The following is a 15,613-nucleotide window of genomic DNA, read 5'->3' as shown; positions in this document are numbered from 1 at the left end:
TATATATATATATATATATATATATATATATATATATTACCCTTCGAATCAGGGATCTCTTCTTTTGGGTCTCTTATAGGGATAGCCCGCCAGCCGTCTGATCTGTTTTAATATATTCAAAGGCTGAGATTAACTCAAGGTACTTAACCCATGTCCAAGCCTAGTTACCACCTTCTTCTTTTTTTTGGTTATCCAGTTAACACCTATTTGTGAACTCGATGAAAACGAAGTCGCAATGGTGAAGAAGAACAATCGAAGCAAAGAAGATGAAGCTAACGTCCTCGACAGATCTCCCTCTCAGCATATGAAGACAAAGGTGTCTCCCTCTCGCCCATTCATAGTTTCATACTGTTTTGTTATGTATCAAATTACTAAGCCCTAGACTGATGGGTGTGATTTTAATGGATCTCTATGTGTTGCCGTGTTGGGTACTCGATTTAAGGAGAATTATCAAAACTTTTTACTGAAATAACCTTAATTTGAATGATGAGGATCTGGGTGTTTTTGCTATACAATTTTAGGGTAAGGTGTGTCTATTGCCATCCCACAAATTATTTTGTTCACCCCACATTCTCTTCACACCCCACTTATACATTTTTAATTGTAAGTCTACTTTAAGGTAGGTTATGAATGTTTTTATCTCCCTCTAGTTCATGCAAGCATTTGAGCTCAAATAACTTAAGCATACTGATGCTTTTAATGTGTTTTTCAAATGTGGTCACTACTGAAAAATAGCACTTAGGCGACGGAATTAAAAAATTCCGTCTCCTAAGTGGTACTTAAATGATGAAATTTTCTACTTAGGAGACGAAACAGTTTCCGTCTCCTAAGTTGTTCTTAGGAGACGAAATATTTTGATTTCCGTCGCTTAAGTATTACTTAGGGGACGGAATATTTTTATTTAGACGACGACATTTTGAAAAAATAAAAATTAAAAAATTTATATGAATCACTTAGGAGACGAAACTATATTTCGTAGCCTAAGTAGAACTTAGAAGACGGAATGTTTAAAAAAAAAAAAAAATTATGAATCACTTAGACGACGGAAATAGAACATTTTGTCGCTTAAGTTCTAAAAATTTGAGCGCCCATCTTCCTGCGTAAAATTTCATGAAAATTCAAACCAAAATTTTTCAAAACATATCAATTCTTTTAAATCATACACTCACCAACCTTATCAATAGAAGGAAACCCATATTTTCCCAAAGCTCTCTCTCTCTCTCTCTCCAAACCATCACTCTCATGCCGGCCTCTCTCTCCATTCTCACCACTCCTTCCTCCGCCGCCACCTTTAACTGCACCACCCCCACCAACGCCGCCTCCAACTATTACGCGCTCATCGACTTCGTCCCCACAAACGCCATTACTCTCAACGCAGTCAAGACCCTCTTCAACATCACCCGGCCACCTCCGCACCCTCCTCAAAGCCAACAACCTCCCCCTCTCGACCCGACCCAACGCACCCGTCCCCGCGGCCAACAAGCTCCTCGTCCCCTTCTCTTGCACCGAGCCTCAGATCTGGGTCCGATCTTCGCTACCACAGACGCCGCTGCTGCCACCTTTCTCTCTCTACCAAACCTTCCCGCCGACCCACCACCGTCCCTCGAAATTTCAAAGGGGTAAGAAATCAAGGTAAGTTCTTCAATTTTTCTGGTTTAATTAGCTTTGGTGATAAATTTATGTGTTTTTGTTTAATTTGATTTTGATTTTAATTTTGGTTAGGATGTGATTGGTATGATGGTGGTGGCATGGTGGTTATTTATACGGTGGTGGTGGTGGTATATTTGGGGCAGATTGTTGGTATGAAATTGAAAGGGAGATACTGTATTGTACTTTCATAGGGTTTATTAGAGGGCAATGAATTTGTGTATTAGGGTAAGAATGAGTATCTGTTGTGTATAATTGGCATGAAATTGAAAGGGAGATATTGTATTGAATTTTACTGACCCTCAGTAGAAGTTTACTGCGTTTACTGGGGGGGGCAGTAAACTTCTACTGGGTTCACTAGGGGCCAATAAAGTTGTTTATTAAGGTAAGAATTGATATATGTTGTGTGTTGTGCCCCTGAAATTGAAAGGGAGTTATTTTTTGCAAGTTTACTGATCCCCAGTAGAAGTTTACTAAGGGGCAGTAAACTTTATTTTTTCCATATGTAGTTTATAAATGTAAGTTTTTACTACTATATGCAGGATGAGAAGAAATTCAAGACATTTAGTTGTGACTTCTGAAACCTACAGTGGTGGTGGTGGTGGTATTTGGGGCGGTCGGAGTGAGTGGATAAAAAACCTGCGTGGCGTTTATTTTATTTTATTTTTTTATTTTTTTTCAGCATTTAGCAACGGAATTCAACTATTCCATCTCCTAAGTGGATAATTTTTTTTATTATAAAATAAAATTCGTCGCCTAAGTGCTTAGGAGACGAAAGTATTCCATCTCTTAAGAACCACTTAAGAGACGGAATTTTAGGTTTCATCGCTTAAGTGTCTACCTCACCACACTTAGGCGACGAATCCTCCTAAGTACTTAGGAGACGAAATCTGTCACTTAGGAGACGAAATAATTTCGTCTTTTTTCCAGTAGTGGGTATTGAGCAGTGATTTAGTAAACAATTTTGCCGCATGCTCCTCAGATGAAATTTGATTCACTTTAATCTTGAGGAGAGCTTGTTGTTGTCGATTAGGGCAATATATGCTTAGCATTGTCAACCTTAATAAACTATTGCCTTATTTGTCCGTTGCACGAAACATCATCTTCATAAATGCAAGTAAGATTCTCAATGGTACTTCAATTCAAAACTTTAAACCACTTATTTTCACAAATATGTGTAATGATAGATCTCAACCCTAAACATTCATGAACAACTTAGCGTAGAATATTAGGCTTTGCATAGCTTGAGGAAGTAGCAACAAGTTTTTGCTTGGTCGGTGAGCTGTGGCTAGTTGGTTCGGTAGGTTATCTAACAACGTTAAGGTTATGAGTTTAAACCTCACTAACGTATGTAAAGTGCGTGAGTTATATAATAAAATTTAAAAAAAAAAAACCAAAGTTTTTAGCTTAGTAGACCTCCGAAATATGACCATGTTTTTTTTGTCTTTTTATTTTATAATATAATAAATATATATAATTAGTTTGGGAACGACCTTTGTGTTGGTCAAAGAGGTACTCGACATCAACAAAACCTAACAAAACATCGCATGCTGTTCTGAAACTAGGCTTTTTTGGACCATCTCATTATTAGAAGAGTATGTTTATTGTTTTGGTGTAGGAAAATGCTTAAGACACCAAAAATTTATACCAAAACTCTATCCCAAATGATGTGGCACTACCACATCATCTCCTACATGGATTAATTTCCATAATTTATTTTTCAGTTATATATATCATTACAAACTTCCAATAGTAAAATATTTTCTTCTGCTAATTCGTGAGTGCTATACTCAACACTCAACCAAGTTTATGTGTGAAAGAATTATAGCAATTATGCTCCCTTATTGAAGAAATATTTCATGGTGTGAGTAACTCTTATTGTTAAATGATTTAATTAGAGGTTTGTTCCAAGTCCAATTGGAGATGACTTCTTCATATCAGGTTATTAACCTTATTCATGAACGTACGTCAGGTATTATATATGGACAAACAATCTAACAATTTGCTTAGTACAAATCCCACAAACTTCATATAATTACAGTGGTAATTCCAATTATATTGGGTAGCCGGTCGTAAAAAGTTAGGATGCGTGGGAACTGATACTATCATCAGGTGAAGTAGTTTTTTTTTTTTTTTTTTTTTTTTTTTTTAGAAAGAAGACGTTTTTCATGAGAAACAAAGACATAAATATAAGAGCTTTAGAGCATACAATCTACATAGATCTCAATCAGTCTGACAACAACCCATTGGTAGATCTGAATAAAAAAGTGAAGGCTTGGATGGTGATTTATGGGACACAAAGGCGTTGAATGATGAATTAGGGTTCTTCTTGTTCCTCTTTTTTGATTTTGTTTTTCTAATATTTTAATTCAAGAAACTGTTTTTTTTTTTAGAAGAAGAAACTGTTTTCTTAAATTAGCCAAAATCCATGTCAGCATTATTGATAAATAAAAGCGTTGAGGTGGCTTATGCCACATCATTTGGGATTCAAATTTTGTAAAATATTTTGGTGTCTCTAGCATTACTCTTTGGTGTATAGTCGGTATAGATATATTCCTGTTGTTATGAAACATTTTCAAATTTGTAAAAGTTGCAATGGTTCTGTTACAACACAAGCGTAGCCCGAGATGATTTTTTTTTTTTTTGGAAATGAAGCCCGAGATGATTAAAGATTGGGTAATTGAAGATTGGGCCTTGTTTAGTCTTTTTTGTTACGTTGGGCCTTGTTATGTTATGATGATTATTTTGCTACTTATGTTCTTTCTTTTAAATTTTTTACTTAGTTTATTAAAATCTTTCAACACATCCCATCCTTATATTATATAACAATAAGATTTAAACCAACCTCATATGTATATGTCAATGAGATTCGAACTAATAACCTCTACAATCAATGAGATTTAAATATGTTAGTGAGATTCGAACCAATAACCTCTATAATGTAAGTTCACAGGTCGCAGCCATTTTATTACGTATAACCAATGCTTTCTATAGTTCTGCGTAGGTTTCCGCAACTCAAAGCAGTGGAGGGAGGTGACATTATGTGCTCCATCCGACTTTGGATGAAGGTTGAGTTGACTTTCAGACCCTAAGACGATATCATAATTAATTGACAAGGTGAACTCTATCGTTAATTACAAGACATTTGGTAAAAGTTACAAATGTAGAAATTTCCACTTTCAACCTTTGATTAATACAAAAATGTCGTCCTGTACAGACATTGTTACATGTATTCAGTATTCACTATATTAAGTAAGAAGCCCGAAAAATAGTTCCGAATGAACCGGGCACTTAAGCATGTATCGAGTTATTAGAAACCAACGTATGTCAAATGCTGTCACTGACTCCGGAACAAAATCGATGTTGTTGAAACCATATATCTAATTTAAAGTTCAGTCTCATTTAGCCAACGGCAGCTACCTCCGTGCGTGTGATTGCTCTCCCCAGCATCATGGCTTTGGGTTACATAGTTCTGTCCCACCTTTTAAAAATCTGGTGAAGAAAAAAAAACATTTTAGGGCAAAATCTTTTCAACTTGAAAACCATACCCTGAAATTCATTAGAAAATATATGAAAAGAAACAAGAAAAAATTAGGAGAAATCGCAATGCTTGGTAAACAAGATACTCCAACTGCTAACAGCTTCATTCATTATATACATGCCCAGCACAGAAATTCAGCTAGTAATATCTCTTGTATGAACAACAAATAAAAACAAGAAACCATGTCGATATGGAACAACAATGACAAGTTTAAACCCACTCGATCCTAATTTGACAGCCAGTATACAATACTACTAGCTCAATTACCTCGCAAAATTAAGACAGGAAAGTAAAAGGATATGGAATGGAAGTGCTAGAAGGAACTAGTTGTGGGAGAGCTGCTAACCAATTTATCAGTGACAACTGAGTCTGGTGAGAGCGGGGGAGGCAAATTCCTCAAAAGGCCAACTTCATCGGCTCCTATATCCAGGACCACTGCCTCTGCCACCCCATTTTCTTGTGCACCAAGATCTTCATTTTGGATAGCTTTCAAACCCTCCAGTACTTCTTCCATGGTTGGTCTCATATCTTTCTCCTGCTGCAAACACCGGAAGGCCAATTCTGCAACAGCTGTTGCCATTATCCTCACAGAATAGTCTTTGTCATACCCAAGTAGAGGGTCAACCAACTCATTCACTAAATGATTTTGAATTTTGTTGATAGCCAAGTTAGCCAAATTTATATCATGCCGGTGCCTGTTGGTGTCCACAGCTTGTAAGGATGATATAAGCTCGATCAAGACCACCCCAAAGCTATAAACATCACTTTTGTCAGTGAGTTGATAACACTGGTAATACTCGGGATCAACATAGCCAGGCGTCCCTTGTGGAGCAGTTGACACATGGGTCTGATCATTGGGAAACAACCGTGACAGACCAAAATCAGCAACTTTCACACAAAATTCGTCATCCAGGAGTATATTGTTGGTTTTGACATCACGGTGTATCACATCATTGCGATGAAGGAAAGTTAGTGCATCAGCTGTCTCTATGGCGATGCTCAATCTAACAGGCCAGCTGAGAAAGCCAGATTCCTTTCGTTTTCCATGGAGATGGTCAGCCACTGTTCCGTTAGAAATATATTCATAGACAAGGAGGAGTTCTCGGCTACGTCTTGAGGTGCATCCATACAGCTTCACAAGATTCTGGTGTTCGAGACGTGTTAAGATCTCAACCTCATTCATAAACTGCTCCACCCGTTTGAAATTGTTTTCATAAAGGCGCTTCACAGCAACTACACGACCATCATGTAGCTTACCTAAAAACAAATAAGAAAATATATTTTACAAAGCACAGGGATATTGGTAACTGATAGAGATGCAAAACGAAGTATTTCTAACCATAGTAAACGGTGCCAAAGCCTCCATCACCGAGTTCTTTAGCAGGGTTGAAATTTTCGGTGGCTTCCTCTAATTCAGCATAGCTGAAGACCTGAACTCCAAAGTAAGTGCTGGCTTTCCCAAGGTCGGACCTTGATTTTGAGGTGAAGGAAGGATAAGAAGGGATGCTCTCAAATTGTGAGAGACTAGTCGAGGGAGGAGCGGTGCTTTTGCTTGTAAGTGGCGTGGGAATCTCTTTGCTTTGAGCTTCTGCTGCACGTTTCTTCTTTCGCTGGAGGCAATAATATACATAGAATCCCACGAAAATACCAAAAAGGATTGCACCTCCAACAGCAAAACCTGAGAATAGGATATAATATTGCTCAATTTTCTTCTCAATATCACCAACTCATGGAAACATTACAGTATGTTATTATTGAAGTTACCTATTTTTATACTTGTAGACTTTCCTGAAACAACAACAAAAGATGAATAATTGTTAGTTGAAAGCTGAATACTTGTTTATCAAGATAAGTAAAATTCAACTGTATCAGCAGATATGTATTAGATATTGGCTCTGCACGAATAATATATATATAGAACTTTTCTCAGGTGCGGACGTCCGCACAGTTTTACGGTGCGGATTTTCGTCCGTTCGCCACCGTACGGGGCCGGTGAGGGCGCGCCTCCATCCCAACCGACTCCAGCAGCTTCCCCGACCACTTTCCATCCCTGGTGAGTCCGCCGAATTCCAGTTTTCCGGTCAGATTGACTTTGTTTGAAGTTTTGGGTGATCTGGCCGGAAAATTGGAATTCGGCGGACTCGCCGGGGATGGAAAGTGGTCGGGGAAGCTGCTGGAGTCCGCTGGGGTGGAGGCGCGCCCTCGCGTATATATTTATTATATATATATATATATATATATATATATATGTGTGTGTGTGTGTGTGTCATAAAAGGAACATGTGGAATCAGTGTCTAAACTATCAGACAATGAGATTGTAAACGCCCGTTCATCAATTATACACTCTGATACTACCTGATGCAGGTTTATGCAGAGTATTGATACAGGGGGGTTGAACTGGGAATCACTCTACCGGATAACGACGGGTTTTGGAATCACTCACTGAGAACACAAGTCTGGGGAACTAAAAGATTACATCATTTTCTGCCTCCAAAAGACTACATGATATATCTATGAGACGTAACATAAATGAAATTCAAGTCTCAACAATCGGTAACTTAGATATTCCTTTATTTTATTTTTTGAAAGGAACTTACATATTCCTTTAAGCATTGCTTATTTAGAAGAAACAGTAATTCAATGATTTCTAACAATTCCACATTTCCAATGATCATTGATTTATATTTAGCTGGCCTCTTGACTATGGAGGAATGAGGATCACTATGCAAGAGACTATGAGACCATAAGACTAGTGAATGATGCTATTCCAAAATATGGATTACTCTATAGGAGAAACGCAATGCGCAAAAGATTATTCCTCTTTTGTGTCAACAAAGAAAAGCGGATTGTTTATATCATACTTTTGTCACAAAGGAGAAAAACCAAAGAACAGTAGTATAAACTGTGATCAATCTAAACTCGAGACCTTCTATGACTGTTAACTTCTGGCCAATAGGAAAATGGTTTAAGGTTAACAATTCTATACCTATGCTGATATTTGTGAGTAGAAGAAAAACGAAGAAAGACATATAAAGTGGACACATTCCGAAAACACTAGCTGAAATAAAAATCCAGAACTCACTAATTAAGTCACCAAGCTATGCAGGCTTTGAAAATTATCACTAGATGAACCATATATAAGTTAATGAAAAGTGAACGATGTTATAATGTTATATGCTAGTACCAGATACCTGCTGGGTCACACAGGCGACCACCACAAATGCAAACGGGCCGGTTTGAATCGGAGTCAAACCCACATTCCCCATTTACATTAAGACACTTCTTGCACTGATGGATGTAGGGATTAGTATAGTTAGCAATGAAGCCATCCATGATTGATTGCTCAAACAAAGACCGGTTGGCAACGAGCTTAGCCGCCGTGATTTTAAGAATCGGCACCGTAATGCCAATAACGCACTTAAATGTGCTCATAATTGGATCGAGAGGAACCGGACCGATCAAGTAGTACGCATCATCAAAAGTCTGATTGATATCACAGTGAAACCAATTCTCAGGCTTGGGCACAATACTAGTAGAATTGCAACCGTAGAAAATAGTAACATCTACGTTATCATCCTCACTGAACATGAAGGCATCGGAAGCAACACTTGAGTTGGCGAATTCATGCGTGCAGGTCTCGTTCCAGAGGTCCATGCGGGCTAAGCTCAGAGTTTGAGCAGCTGGGTCGAGTGTCAGAACTCTGTAGTTGAGCGACATGATGGTCAGCTGCGGCAAGTCGTTTATACAGTTGATATGAAACTCAGGAGGGCCGCAGTAGGCGGGGCGGTCGCCGCCGGTGAAAGGGTAAGTGAGGTTCTGGAGTGTGCCACAGTTGAAAGTCTTTGTGCAGTTGGAGAGGTTTGAACTGGAAGAAAGGGACGTGGTGAAGTTGACGCAGTAGAAGAAGACGAAGAAGAAAGAAAAGATGGTGATGATCGGAGAACCCAACATTGGGAAGCAGAGAGAGAGAGAGAGATGGCCTTGTTGTTGGTGACTAGTGAAGGTTTGAGGTTTGGTGAACTGAGTGGGCGGCCATACAGGTTTGACTTGGACTGTTGTGAGTATCGCGCAGCTTGTAAAGTTTTGGACGCTGGTCACCAAATCTGTGCTCTCATGTGCATTTTCTTTCTTTAATTATTATAGTATGAATAAATATAAAAACTAATTATATTTTTCAATAATTGATGGGTATTTTGGTAATCAAAACGCTGGCTTTATTCTTTGGTCAAATAAAAGAGGCTGGCTATTTGTTTAGGAGAATTCCTATTTGGTCTTTTTTTTTTTTTTTGAAACAATTTGGTCTTCTGAAACTGCACAAAAGAAAGGATGCACTCTTTATAACGTCACTACTTGAATTTTGTATTTGACATTCTATTTATTTAGCTGCTAATAAGATTTTAAAACGACTCTGATTTTGTTATTCAAAATCCTTAAGAAAGGTTTTTTTGGCCATTATGAAATGCCAGCGCCAAACAATACGACCCCAAAGAAACAAAAGAGCTGAGGTAAAAAGAAAGAAAATTTGATTAAATGTGTTGCACAAAAATAGAAAATGATTCTAGACGTAAAGAAACAAAGTATTATAGACATGTAGAATTTTGGAGTTAGTTTTTTAGATGCATTATAATGAAAAAAACTTACATTGCCGTATGAGATTTGGCCTATGCATAAGCGGTGCCGTAGTTCTATACAGATAACATGTCCATTTCGGCCAAACAAATGTTAAACCAGAGTAAGACTAACATAACTATGTTAGTGTACCATAACGTGATCACCGATGGTTCGATATGAGTGACTGGCATATCAGATTGCTCTATCATCAATCTGGCTTTAGAAATGGCTAATAGACTCAAAGAATTCATGGGAAGAACTAGAAGAAATTAGTTTGCTTGGTGGCATTCATACCTGCGCAGTTAGAGGGGTTAGGTCCATCCTTGCAATAACAGGTAAATTCAGTTGAAGATGTATTGTAGCCGCATTGACCACCAGAGCCCTGACATTGTTGGCACAAGTTATTGCTTGCATCCCATATCAAATTGAAACCGGAATCAAGCGCGTCGGCTAGATTTTCCTCAGATGTATTCAAAGCCAAATCGGAAGCTGCCGATTGAGAAACACGCACGGTGACAGTTGTGTTGCACGTTCCAAAGGAGCTACTGATGTTGGAGATCCCGAAATCGGTGAGATCTTCCGTGACATAGTAGTTGATGGAATTGGCAGTGGAGTTTATGGTGCAGTTGAATTGGCTGGTAAGTTGAGGAGGGAGAGGAATATTAAGAGGGGGGCAAGCATAGAAGAGCAAGAGTTGTTGAACATCCGAAGCAAATTGAAGAATACGGGATGATGAATTATCTATGGTGGTGGTATTGGTAAGGGGCGTGGGACAAACATTGTTCCAATAATCGGCTCTAGCAACAGTGAGAGTGCTTTGACTCTGGTTGATAGAAAGGACTCGGAATTCTTGCTCCCGGATTGAGATAGTCGGGGCATCACCGCTGCAGTTCAACCTGAACTCCGGGAAGCCACAATAGTCGGGCCGGTTTGATCCCCAGAAAGGGTAACCGATGTTCTCCAACTTTGCACATTGAAATGATTGGCTGCAGTTGAGGTACCTATCATCATCGACGCCCAAGGATTTTGGTACCCCAGATAACAACACAGCTAGTATTACTAAGAGCTGCAGGAGGAGAAGATAGGGATGCATTTCTAGAGAGAGAAAGAGAGGGAGAGAGACTGTGTGCTTTAGTTGGATCTAAACCTAATCAAAGATGAAGTCGTGCCTTCATATCTCAGCTGATGGGTGATTACAAAATACAAGTCAGGATGGAGCTTAGTGAATACAGTTTTTATTTATTCAGAAATAAGAAGGTTCTGTTGGCAAGGTTAAGAATTGATGGTGTTAGTCAATGGAAATGATGGTGAACTAGATCATTTTTTGGGTCAACTTTCAAAGCGGGCGGACTTGGCACGAAATATTTTGTATTGGTTGTTGAACAAATCAGCCGCCTTAATTGAAAAGTGGGTAACCTTTCACTTTGGTTACCTAAAACTCGATCTATCTAGTTTAAGCTGCTTAAAAGCTTATAAAACAAACACAAACATATTGCAAGGATGATCAAGTCAACAGCTGCAGGGCTGGTAACTTACTAGTTATTACTAATGAACTCCACGGTCAATAATATGATACGGATATGACCAAACAATCTTAAAGGCCATGTGGGAGGTTAAACGATTCAGCTACCTAAATATCAGCTAGAAGGGCATCTAAATCCTAACTGTGGTTACCAGTTGCTGAAATCAAAGAGCAGAAGAGATAATAATACATATTGATAGGCAGAGAGAAGCGTGGATATAATTGATACCTGTTGATGAATTGGTGGCTGAATTTGGAGGTGCTGAAGTTGAAACACATGTGCTTGCTGAAGTGCTATTTTGGCAATAGCAAATGAACTCAGCATTAGTAGTGTCTTGCCCACAAAATCCTCCTGAGCCCACACAGTCGTTGCAAAGAACAGTATCATCATCCTGCACATTCAATTCAAAACCACCATCTACCGCACTCTGGATAGTTGATGTTTCATTTTTGTCAAGTGCTTCAGCAGCTGCCGCAGACACTGGAACCACAACCACAGGTGCACAGGAGGCCAAGAGAGTTGGATTAGGAAGCTTAGCAATTTGATTCTCTGTGAGAAAGGAAACGGTCACTGTACTACTGCATTCATGCGTGATACTAGTAAAAAGTGACAACTCTGAACTCCCAGCTGCATTGCATCCGTAGTAAAAAGACACGTTTTGAGGGCCAGATGCATACTCAAATAGAGAGAAATTGAGGTCTGTGTCAATATAACTCGGAGGACAGAGAGTATTCCAGTAATCCTCCCTTGCAACTGTCACAGTCGGAGTTGGTGTAGTAGTGCTATTGCTCATGTCAAGAATTCTGAAATTGATTTTCTTCATGGTGATCATCGGGACAGTGTTGTTGCATGTGACCTCAAACCCAGATTTACCACAGTATTCGGGTCGGTTGGACCCCCAAAAGGGGTAGGAGATGTTGCTTTTGACGCTCCCGCAGGTAATAGGTAGGCTGCAGTTGCCATACTCCGCTGTATCAGCACACACACTTGATCGAAAATTGATAGACAGAAAAGAAGTGATCAAAAGCAAAGGAATCAAAGAGGACTGGAAGAGCACAGAGGAATTCATATTAGCTTAGCTAGGAAGGCTCAATGATCAGGAATCAGCTCATCACCAGTAACGAAAATGAAAAATGAGCCTGCTAGCTAGTAATATAGTTGCGGCGACACCAAGTCACCGAGTCTTTATTCATATGTAGTCCAACTTTGAAATATTCAATGAAGAAAAACTAACACAATGCCTCTTATCTCTGTTTTCTCTCTTTAAATTTTGATGTTCTAGTCACATAACACCAACGGCTACACGGCAAAGGCACCTAAATTGAATCCATATTTATATTCTAATTTCCCAACCCACTATTGATTTTGAGAGTATCGTCTCTGACGAGGGGCTGGAATGGTCTGCTCTTCCAGAAGCAAGGGAAAGTCAAATGTATGATAAAGACTTGGAAAATTACCCTCCAAGGAATAGAAAGCGAGCAACTTATAATCCAATGAAAGAATTTGACAATAAACATATAGAAGATTCCATAACTTGTGTGTACCTGAGGAGGGTGTAGCCGAAGAAGCCTAGGGTATTAGGTCCCTCCATATCCATATTCATTGAGATCGAAATGATCTATGATAGAAGGCCCCCCCCGCCGCCGCCTCCTCTGAACCACCGACTGCAATTCCGTCGTTCCGTCTTGGACCCCATTCTCCTTTTTGGATTTGGTGACTGGGATTGAGGTTTTTGAGTTTCGGCCGCTGAGAGAAAGATCTAGAGAGGCAATCTGCTACTGCAGAATGAAATTAAAGATTTGGGAATATTTCATTATGAACTGATTGTCTGCGAGGAGCCAGAAACACAGCTCCTCCTTATCCTTTCCTTTCAGTTTGATGGCATATCTCCGAGTCTAATCTGCAAGGAATGGGGTTCGGGGTGGAGGACTAAAATCTCCGCCATATCCTGGATATTTTGTTGAAATTTTTAATTTTTATATCTTTTCCATAGGTTATATTTACCATATTTTTAGTCTAATATACAACTTTTATATAAAATTTTAGTAAAATTTTCATCGATATTCGATATTTTCTCGATATATCTATTAAGAATTTCTTTCTTCGAACCACCGATATTTTCATAATTGTCAATATTTTAGTCCTTGGTTCATGTACATAGATATATTTTAAAAAATCTTACAAAACGGGTACGTTTTGAATCAAATTGATATAAATATTAGTAGTGTTATTTGTCATGCTCCGACTTTCTAGTATCCTTTCTAGTTTCCATATAGCCTTTTTCTGTTTTGTCTGTGCGCATCCTGTGTCAATCTAATCCTTCACACTTTGTCCTCATTCCTATGAGATTTCACCAACGGAAGCTATTCACACACGAGTCTGACATCTTGTGACTAACTGATTGCTTCCTTGCATGGTTGCCCTGAAGACACCCACTCAATTGATAAGCTTCCATGTCATCCCAACTTCTGCCAACCTTATAGAAGTGGCATGACAATATACCGAGACTTAGTTGATCTTCGCCTTTACTAGCAGGGTCATCGCGCGTTTGCTTGTGCACATTTCTGGCCTTGTGAGAACTACCGTTATGACCCACTCAGCTCATGGGCAGCTCCTGCTCGCTTCCCATCTTGTTGGTGTCTTTATTACATGCTCAAAAGGCTTGCTAGCAAGGCTCATTCATTAGGCCACCAACACACCAACAAGGCATGTTAGCGATATTCGCCATCATGGCTCACCTCCTACATATTGTCCTAACACATGTCTGGCTTGCTAGCATACTGCTTAAGTAGGCAACTCATCCTAAATGACCACCTTTGGCTTCCATACATCAAGCACGATGTCGCCCTTCTATGCTTGTAGCATCACTTCCCTTTGGGGAAGGTCAAACCCAAACTCATGCCCATCTCGCTTATTTCATGGCCAATGAGCATCATGAGTTCTGACATATCTACCATAATCCCACATGTTTTCCTATGTCGCTGGCATAAGGACCACCCACCTAGCTACGGCATGATACTATATCCACGAGACTTCGTTATTCGTGTTGATGCATACGACCCCTTTGTAATGACATCGACCCTATTCTTGGGTTCCTAGGATTGACTCACCTAGTTCCCCATGAAGGCCAATACCCTTTGTAATGACATTGACCCTACTCTTGGGTTCCTAGGATTGACTCACCTAGTTCCCCATGAAGGCCAATACTAAGGATGGTAGAGAGCTAAACACCAGGTGCCCCTCCATAGAGCCTATTATGCAAATTTTGACAATGAAGGAGGAAAAACGGAGGAGAACTATCTTTCATAATTAATTCATAATACCTCATAAAAATATACCGTTAAGTAAGTTGAACTCTTTTTGACAATCCGAATAACTTCCGTATTCAACGTTTTACCAAATTTCAAGCCAAAGTGCCTCGAACTAGAAATTTCACTTAATTACGACATTACCACTCGACATGCTAATCAACATCTCTTTTTCCTCTATGTTTGCCATTGACACGCCTCTCTTGGGCATCACCTCCACATAGTGTCATGATGGCACTGCCTTTTAGTGTGGCTCATGACACCCTCCCCCACTTACAACGTCAATGCCCTCATTGACGTGCAACCCTTCTCTTCTTAAGATGCTCTATAGGCATGCATATAGTCATCCTTCATTCAATGACTATTGTCCCTCTAATCTTGGAATTACATCTAAGGAAGACCTTCTCGTGCTCACGTACGAACTTTTCTTTAGAATGGTGTTTGGTGTAAAATCAATTTAAGGTTTTACAAACATTTTGATTTGATTACGCTATTATGTACTATGATTTTGAAATGTTAATATTGATAAAATGAATCCTAAGAAACTAAATAATTTTTGAAAATTACAAACATGTTTTATGAGCATCTCGAACCTCATTCTATAACTCGTCTTGAGTTTCCGAAATCTCAGGGTCGGCCCTGGTCGGGCTTGGCCTTATAAGGATCTATAGGACATGATAGGCGTATATAGACTTCATTTGTTTGACCATTTTCCTACCATATTTAAGAAAGGTGATGGGTTTTAGAACATGTCAGTATTGAAGGGCTAAATGTTATTGTACTTTTTTGTTAAAACTGTGTAAAGGAATGGATTTTCCAACTCAAAAAATAAAGTAAACCAAAGTATGCTCAAAATGATACGAAAAAGAAAATTACAAAGAGCAACCTCTCGAACAACCCGAGTTTACATTATCAAAGAGCAAGGCTCTAGAAGCCGAGCTAGAAATTCTATTACTCCACATGTGACCATCTGGAAGTTGATG

General features: G+C 39.1%; 1 protein-coding gene across 3 annotated transcripts; it reads right to left on the bottom strand.

Moving 5' to 3' along the window:
- Positions 1–5,255: 5,255 nt before the first annotated feature.
- On the bottom strand, positions 5,256–13,382 carry LOC101298670 (probable serine/threonine-protein kinase At1g18390-like). Of its 3 annotated transcripts, XM_004290402.1 has the most exons (5): positions 12,867–13,382; positions 11,551–12,272; positions 6,953–6,976; positions 6,528–6,866; positions 5,256–6,445 (listed from the first exon to the last, which is right to left on the bottom strand). In XM_004290402.1, exons 1-5 carry the CDS (start codon positions 12,923–12,925, stop codon positions 5,502–5,504), a joined length of 2,088 nt encoding a protein of 695 aa, XP_004290450.1. In that variant the 5' UTR covers positions 12,926–13,382; the 3' UTR covers positions 5,256–5,501. The 3 variants fall into 3 exon arrangements, with proteins under 3 accessions (XP_004290450.1, XP_004290448.1, XP_004290449.1); XM_004290400.1 differs by lacking the exon at positions 12,867–13,382 and having other exon boundaries at positions 11,551–12,441; XM_004290401.1 differs by lacking the exons at positions 11,551–12,272; positions 12,867–13,382 and adding an exon at positions 10,094–11,059.
- Between the last annotated feature and the right edge of the window lie 2,231 nt (positions 13,383–15,613).

This window comes from Fragaria vesca, linkage group LG2, assembly GCF_000184155.1.
Source record: "Fragaria vesca subsp. vesca linkage group LG2, FraVesHawaii_1.0, whole genome shotgun sequence".
Taxonomy (NCBI): Eukaryota; Viridiplantae; Streptophyta; class Magnoliopsida; order Rosales; family Rosaceae; genus Fragaria; species Fragaria vesca.
Note: the sequence above shows the minus strand (reverse complement) of the source record. Positions and strands in the feature narration are given on the sequence as shown.